The sequence below is a fragment of the Montipora capricornis genome, chromosome 1 (genome assembly GCF_036669925.1).
Source record: "Montipora capricornis isolate CH-2021 chromosome 1, ASM3666992v2, whole genome shotgun sequence".
Taxonomy (NCBI): Eukaryota; Metazoa; Cnidaria; class Anthozoa; order Scleractinia; family Acroporidae; genus Montipora; species Montipora capricornis.
The window spans coordinates 22,373,661-22,382,401 of NC_090883.1; the positions used below are offsets into that span (position 1 = coordinate 22,373,661).

At 37.3% G+C, this 8,741-nt stretch overlaps 1 protein-coding gene across 2 annotated transcripts in view; it reads right to left on the minus strand.

Annotated features, from left to right (window-relative positions):
• Positions 1-6,280, minus strand: part of LOC138026683 (uncharacterized) — a 28,704-nt gene extending 22,424 nt beyond the window's left edge. Inside the window, exons 1-2 of one of the 2 annotated variants that reach the window (XM_068874159.1) lie at positions 5,969-6,280; positions 1,094-1,348 (exon numbers count right to left, since the gene is read on the minus strand). In XM_068874159.1, the coding sequence (XP_068730260.1) occupies positions 1,094-1,348; positions 5,969-6,061 (348 nt within the window). In that variant the 5' untranslated portion in view covers positions 6,062-6,280. The remainder of the gene's footprint in view (positions 1-1,093; positions 1,349-5,968) is intronic. The other variant, XM_068874224.1, reaches the window with a different exon arrangement.
• Positions 6,281-8,741: the final 2,461 nt, after the last annotated feature.

The window sequence follows — 8,741 nt, forward strand, 5'->3', positions numbered from 1 at the left end:
CTCCGGGGTCAGGGCAAGCCGATTTTGTTTTAGTCAGGATACGGAACACCGTCATCAAAAGATGACGTTACATCCAGTTTCGTCATTCCAAATAAAAACTCACGTGATTTTTTTCTTTCGGAAAACATATTTTACTGCATTTTTTTTCCTGGTAATTCTTAAATACGGTTGCAATCCTTGGTAACTCAGAAAACTAGAAATTTGTGCATGCTTCGCCTTCAACGGAAATTTTTACAGACCGGTTCTCCACAACCGTTCATTTGAGATAATCGACATTACTCAGATAATCGATTACTCAAGATAAATCCTTTGGATCCCAAATCTACCGCAAATGAATGAGGGAGCGGCATTTTCTAGGAAAGTGTACGATACATATTTCCAGTTCCATTTTACATAAAGGGGTGTTCCTTAAACATATTAGTTTGACGACCGGAAAAAAAATGAGACGTTTTTAAAGAAGATAAATGAGTGGACAAGTAGGCAGAAAATAAATCAGTTTTTCAACATAAAGGTCAGTTGTGATCGATTCTATCAAGTTTAAGAAGCTTCAGTGTTTGGTAAACCAGTAAACGTTCCAAAAGATCACTGTTTAAAGAAAACTGACTTGGACTTATCGTAATCTTAAATGTGGGGTTTATTCAAGTTTTCGAGCTTTCGTTGACAAGTGCACGTGCGGTAAATTAGTAAATGGAAAGACATTTTAGGAAAATAAAACTGCTGAATTCGCTGAAACGATTCAGTTCACCCGGAAGATAGGGGAAAAGGCAATACTCGACAAATTTAGGATCCCCTGATATATTTTTCTTGCCATTACTAAATATAGCGATAGCGGGTGCCCAAAATGACATTACTGGAGAGAAGAATGAAATCTTTTTGGGGTTTTCCACGACATCATGGATTTGTGATAAAAAATGTCATGTAAGTTTGGTTTATTGCCATAAGGGCCGCGATGATCCGGGGAAGAGAAGAAAAAAAACGTTGATAGTTGAGCCCAGTGGTTAAATTCATTGCAGAATTTGAAGATTTGTAACCCTGGAAAAAAATGTTCAATGTGGAATACCTTCAATTTGAGAAAGATCTTATTTTCAAATACCTTGTAGTGTAGAACCAAATCGCCTAAATTGGAGCTTGCGTCTCGGCTTCTGAAGTCCTCCAGTGTCGGTTCGTGAGTTAACGGAACGGGGTGATTCGGTCCTTTTGAACACAGTGTGCTGTAATACACGAAACAAAATTGCCAATCATATTTTGAGGTTAGGTTCAGAAATTCCCATTGGCTCGTTGACTGGATCGGTTCAAAGCGTGCGTCACTCCTTTGCTCAAGCCTCGTTTCAGCACTGGAATGAGGAAGCTAAAAAAATATAAAATGATGTTACAGCATGTCTCAGTTAATTCATGCTGACATCTAAGTTTATTAATGCTTACTGCATACAAAGTGAAAGAGCCTTTGGAATTCTGCTAACGATAGCATAAGAAAATGGGGAAACGTTGCCGGTGTTTAGTCGAAATGGAATGCGTTTTACTGAGACTTTTTGCATTGTACTGGGCGGTGTCTTTCGATAAGCACGTCTTCGTTTGTATTTTCTTTGGTTGTCAGAGTGAAAGTGATTGGAAATAGGTTGCCGTTCAACCTCGTTGGGTTTGCTTCAAACCATACCGGAACGTATTCAAAAATTGCTGTGGGGGAAGGGAGGACAGTTGAGCTCCTTAAGGGGGATGTGAAGGGCACATAAGGAAAATAATGAAATCCATAGGATAGAAGAGCTTGGAAAAGTTTAAATGCGGCATTTCTTCAAAAATATCTTAAATATATATATATATATATATAGGAGTAAAAAAGAAGCGGTCTTTATAGTTAGTCTAAAAGTGGAAGGCGGGCTCAAGCACTTCCATCTGTGAACACTTGGCGGAGTCCTTCTTTTGAGGTATTTTGGAAATATTGACACGAAAGCACGAACGAATACCTGAGAGACGAAAAAGTCTTCTTAAAAAAAAGAAATCTGTGTCGAAGTAATATAATGCATTCATTGTAGGTCACTCGAGATGAAAAGAAGTCAGCAATGATCCAAAATAGTGTACCAGTCACCACCAAAATCGAATTTATCGTCGATCGATCGCTCCCAATCCTTTAAATTTCAAATTGCAATCATGGAATAAAACTCCGATACTCTTATTGTTTGCATATTTGCATCGCTTAACCGTTTTCAAGCGCAAGCATTTGGTTTCAGTTAAGTGTTTTGAGAAGTTAAAAATAGAGATACAACCTGAAATGTGTCAGTATATTATTTTACGTGCCCTCTTTTCCCATGATCGAAGAATACAAACGGGTTAACTACTCTCCGAACTCTGCAAACCCCACACTATACGTCTTGCAATATGCTTAATTTCTGTTCCTTTCACTTTTGGAAATCAATTTAGCCAGTGTTCAACATTTAACTGAGTGCTTTAATCAGATGTAGTGGTAATGTTTGACTATCGTGTGGCCTTGCGTGGACAAAAATATGGATGTTTATATCATGCGATCAGTCTTTCAAGACCCAAATTAAACGATGTTTTGAATCATTCCATCATCTTTTTTTCTTTTTTTTTTTAAGTATAACTTTTCGTGCAACTTGTCTCGAAATGGTTTTGGCCGTTGCAGGGTATGTTACAATGGGAAATGTCTCATATCCCGCCACGTATGCACAATGTCGCCAAAACGTTGCGAGATAAGTTGCACCAAATATTTCACAGTGTAACAGCGCCGTAAAGAAAGAGGACAATGGGACTGTCCACTGATTGAAGATAATCGATATTCTGAGATCAGGAAAAAAAACATCACCTGTGATAGAATCTTTAAGGCGGTAATATTTTGTTCGTCAATTTCCAGAGCTAGACATGACACACTTATCAGGGGCAGACCGAAACAAATAAGCTGTATTATGCGGGGCCCCTTGTACATGCACGAGAATAAGAGTATTGCTTGCATTGTGTGGCTAATCTATTCATCGAGCAAAATCAAAAAGCAAATGCGAGCACCGGATTAGGTATTGAGTTAATAATACACAATGATGCAGGACCCAAGGCCTTCTTCCTTTCTCGACTGAGTATGTTTAGTGGAATTCTTAAAAGAAACGGTAATGTCCTTTTTTCCGCATATTTCCAAGAAACTACGAGGGAATTTGGACCTGAAGCGAAGTGATGTGATTCAATTGTGAACGAAGAGATAAGTCTAGTGTTCGTGCACTACAGTTCAAACTGACGATTCCGTCGAATGGATAGAACTTTAAAAATAAAAACCTTTTTTCGAGTCCCAGCGATGCAAATATTCCCATGAACAGATCGTTAAAATACGTCACAAAGTTGAAAGTGAAAGTGACAATTGTTCCTCGAAAGCACTTGGGTTACTGACGCCAACAACAATCAGTTTTAAACCTCATGCAAAGAAAGTCGCCGCCCTTGTCAACGAGTTGATTAGTAAAATAGACTTTGTCCTCTCCTAAAGCAGACAAAAGTCAGTAAAATTGGTTCACCAGCCGACAAAACAAACAGTTAAATTAACCCTCCTTAAAAATGATCTGATTACAGGTAACACAATTCTCATAGCAGACATTTAATGTCTGGATGAAAATCAACAGGATCCTAATAAACATATTTTCAACGTGATGTTACTTTAAATTAAGTGCACAGCCGGCTTTCTTTACTAGAGTAAATACCTACCGCACGTAGATGTTAGACACAGGTCATCAAACGTTTCAAACGGGTTTTGAGCTATTTGAGAAATATTTCATGGCACCCACAATGAACAGGGGCAAATATGTACGTTGGATTTGTTGTTTGTTAGACTTTGTTAAACCTGACTGATCAAGGGCACCCAACAAGCAAATCAAGCCTAAAGCCTTTGAGAGACATCTCTAGGCTTCTTGTTATGAGTATAAAGACGCTCTAAAGAGATGCTTTTATCACCTAAAATAATTTGATCTGTTCGGAAATCTTTGCTGAAAATTGAAGTGTCCGAAAATTTTAGGGAATGATGTCTTCATTTCAGAAATTGCTAGCTGAAGGTGCCTTCTAAGAACTTAGCCAGCGAGCCATTTGCTCATACGAAACTGCTAGGTGACCTTTTTAAGTGCCAAGAATTGCAAAAAATTCCTTTTCGAAAACGTAAGGGACTACCATTTCCTAGTTGCGAAACCTTTACGTGATATTTTAGTAAAGAATTCTGTAGCTCTTTGGCAATGTAGAACCGAAACTCTTAGAACGGTTTGACCCTCCCGACCACATACTCAAAAAAAGATTGACGTTGGACTGATCGTTTCCACAATGCTTTAAACTGATCTTGTTTAGTGAGTACGTTAGCTGACCTACAATATTTTTGTCTGTTCGATCGGATGTTCTAAGGGAACTTGAGGAGTGTAGAAATTCTAGGTGGCTTTTTTTCTCGTCCCAAAAAAACTTTGCACTTTGCACTTGAGTAAAGTGTTTTTTCCCGATAAGTTTTAAGTGAAGTATGTTTGTGAAATAAAATTTGCAAACAAACGTTAGCGAAAATGATTGAAGAATTTAAATCTCCAAATTTTATTCTATTTCCAATACCACAGTTGGCTCAAGTTAATCCTGGTATTGATCGTTTCCACAATGCTTTAAACTGATCTTGTTTAGTGAGTACTTCAGTAGCTGACCTACAATATTTTTGTCTGTTCGATCGGATGTTCTAAGGGAACTTGAGGAGTGTAGACATTCTAGGTGGCTTTTTCTCTCGTCCCAAAAAAAAACTTTGCACTTCAAATTTACACTTGAGTAAAGTGTTTTTTCCCTATAATTTTAAGTGAAGTTTGTTTGTGAAATATAATTCTCAAACAAACTTTAGCGAAAATGATAGACGAATTTAAATCTCCAAATTTTATTCTATTTCCACTATCACAGTTGGCTCAAGTTAATGGTATTCTTCACCATGTGGTTTCAAAATTTCCACGAACTCTTCAGTCGGACTCTTCACTACTTTTCCGAATTTCTAGGAAATCTCAGGTTCAGAAAGTGCGCCTCGAAAGAGTTCGAGTTTTCGAAAATTAAAGCCCACCAGTCCGAAAAGATATTTACTGAAATTTAAGGTCTGCTAAAAAGGAAACCATAATCCAACCTACGTTACTTTAATTGTTTGAAAGAACAAATACCATTAGAACTGCAGCGGAACACTTCATTTTGACCACATTCACAACACAATTTCAGTAATGACCAAGAGAGAGTTTCATGTTTTATGTGCAATATATCCTAATTCTTGCCTACGATACAGCTCTATTCCTTGTTGCAGGGTTCTGTTTGTGAGCCTAGCAGTCTAAAGATGTTAAATCAAAACTCCATCTTTGATGATACATTAATTCCTCATTATTTTGATTGAAGTACGGTATTTCTTAATTGAAAAAAAAAAAAAAAAAAAAAGTATATTCCTTTTCTGAATATATTCAATTTTTTCACATATATTTTAGTTGTTTTATTATGAAAAAAAGGTAAGTTTTGACGATCTTGATTCGTTTCACTAAAATCCTAGTATTTGCTTGTTCACATGATTTACTGCGTGGTCCACAAGTCCTTGCTCTTAATATTGGATGTATTTCGCGCTGCGATCGCAATTCAAAGCTGCAATTTACTTCTTTGATTAACCGACTGAATATGTGGCCACAGGGCTCCATTTTGATGGAATGACACTGATAAACCATTTTATCGAATGTTGTGGAATCGAAATTTATCGTTTGTCAATGGCTGTCGCTTCTCGCTTGTCTCAGTTCCCGAACAATTGCCCCGAAGCTAGTATGGTTTCATGTTTCGTCCTCGCCCAACGAATGGTAAACGAAAACACATGACACATGGCTCTAGGCATCCATGCACCCTCAATGAAAAATCCTGTAAAAAAAATTCGGTTTATTTGGTCGACTCCAAAGACGAAATGAAATATGTGAGAATTGAGGGTTTATTTCAGTTAGCAAACACTTACTTGTTCATGAAATTCGACGCCATCCGCCGGGACACGCTGATGACCTATCAATATGTTCCATATATGTGCAGCCCATTGATTTCTTTGACACATTTCAAAAAATCATAGTTTTCTACTTAACACAAACGCTGCACTTTCTTAATGCACGATTTTCAGCAAGGACTGTCCGTCTGCTGGTATCCTGCGTAAACAATTTGGAATGTGTAAAGACATAAGATAAATCTCTCGCAAATGTGGGTTACGTTTTACGCAATGTGTATTCTAAACCCTTTCAAGACAGAGTGCGGCCACATATCTGGAGTATTTATGTGTAATGATCCATTTCAAAACGGTTAGCCTTTCGGGGATTGTGATAAGTACGTCTGTTAAAATATTCTTGAAATCTTACAGAATTTAATTAATAGTTTGCAACAAGATTAGTCAAGCAAATACCGCTGACAACTTAAAAGATAAATACAGTATAATGTTTCAGACCTTCCTCCAAGTTTTTCTTCGCTTTACATAATCACTAAACTTAATTCAGTGAATGTCATCTTGTGATATCCATACAGATGTTTGCAATAATTTCAAAGGTATATTGCTTCCAAAATATGCAGCTTTATTGAAAGTTGTCAGTTATGACGGCCCCTCGACCTCGTTTCAGCTGGTGTGAGGAAGTTGAATATAAATGAACGCACTGGCGAGTTTTAGCTTTGGTTTTTATTGTTATAGAATTAAAAATATTTCGGAGTATAACATTTCCATAAAACGAAACGACTAATATTTATCCATATGTATAATTAATAATATTTAATAATATATTCTTTGTACAACCAATTCAGAGACTTTTACCGCCGTTACGGCGTTTTCTCACTTTCATTTTCCTTTACAATGGAATCGTGCTCGATTATAATTTTCCCTCTGTAAATTACTAGATACGGTTTTGATTTTCCTAGAGTTGGTTACCAGTAACTGGAATTTTACATCTAGGTGAGGGGGAAATATGGATGCACTAGTCAATTGAAACCACGGACGTAGCGGGGGAGTATCGGGGACGTGCAGTATTGCGCTTTTGTACCTGCCCATTTCTGCGGGGGAACAGGGAGAGTAAGAGTTTGTTATTTTTTTCCGTGGCTTGTAATGCTACAGTAGCTTGGAATGAGTGTAACTGGGTCCAAGCGTTTGCCATTACTTGTTATGAAGAAGATGAACGCTAGTAAGGCTGTAAGCTTCCTTCTCTTTATTTCCACGGAGCTTTCAAATGAATTATTCACATGCATGTTTAATTAAGCTATCACTTGGTGGTATTCAAACTGCATCCGTTAAGACCGCGTAAAGTATGTTAAGTGTATTGACAAAAAAAAAAGAGCTAACATTGTTGTTTCCTGTGCTTTCTGATCGTTTTATTTCCTTTTAAAGGCAAATTAGTTTAACATAGCACAGATTAATCTGTTCGGATTCCCAGGTACCTTTGAATCTTACTTGTATTGCACACCATTCGGAAATCTCGTATCATTTTAGAACGGAGTTCTAGATGACCTACATGTATTTCGGACTTCAAAAGACTTACTTGCCCAGCAAAGAACAGAAAAAATTTCACTAACGTTTGAGCTGAAAATTTTCCAACGAAAACTCGAGTCATTCTTCATAATGAAACCGAATTTTCTTGACGTTTTGAACAGACTTTCTACCAAACAAATTGTTGGGTGCATTATATGTTAATATTTCGGTCGCCATCCCGATTTGGAAACAAAATTGGTCGGAGAATCAGTACGTAATGAGGATAAAACGTGTGGCCAATATGAGGACTCTAGTCACCCACTTTAAATTGCGCGCCCACAACACTTCAGTCGCCATTTCCGGTGCCCCAGAACTCGGTTAAAGCAACATTTTTCCATCGAACATGAAATGGGCAATATTATTCTATTTTCCGCAGAAAAATAAGCTATGTTTCTTAGAATTTCATTTTCTATGATTATTTATATGACTTGCTCTTCACAGCATATTATCGCGTGAAAACGGAATAGAAATCGTTGTTGAACCATCTTCTCTTGGAGTGGCAGCCATTAGTATCGCAATTATTGAATTGTGATTCCTCGAAGACCAAAGGGCGTTTAACGGCTAGAATAATCAGTATTAATGTATTATCATTTCTGGAAAGTGGAGAAATAATTTATTGGACTACATTACAAGAAATCACTAAAAGCGAATTCACCCTCGGATCGATGATGTCTTCCGCTCGTGCTGACAGCAATAAACAGTCACAGGCTAGGCGAACATTTGGATACGGGATCTCTATTACAATATGTAAAAAGCGTTTATGTCTTGTTTTTTATTTCATTTTGTGACCGACAATAAAGCTGTGGAACTAAGGAACCTTGTGTGTGACATATTCTGATATTTGATCTGGAAAGTAAAAACTGTAGAGGTCAATTTGTGTTTAATTTGAAACAGGAAGAAGATTTTGTTTGTTGGATTCAACACCCGTTTGAGGTAAACTTGAAAACGAGCAAATTATATGAACGTAGAATAAGGGCCTGTCTGTATGGCCTGAGACAGCCCTCCTCCCCTAGGCACACCCGGCGTCTATATGAGAATTGCGTGACCGAGAAAAAAGTGACCGTACTTCAATGATGCATATATTTTGAGACACCTCCTCAAAAAATAAGTATCATCATTTGCCCTTCTTTCTTTCTAGTTCTTTCTTTATTAAGTATATTTGCTTTTTCCCTTCAGAAAATGGACTGACAATCTTAATGACGCAGTAATACGTAGTTTAAATAATAGGCTGGTC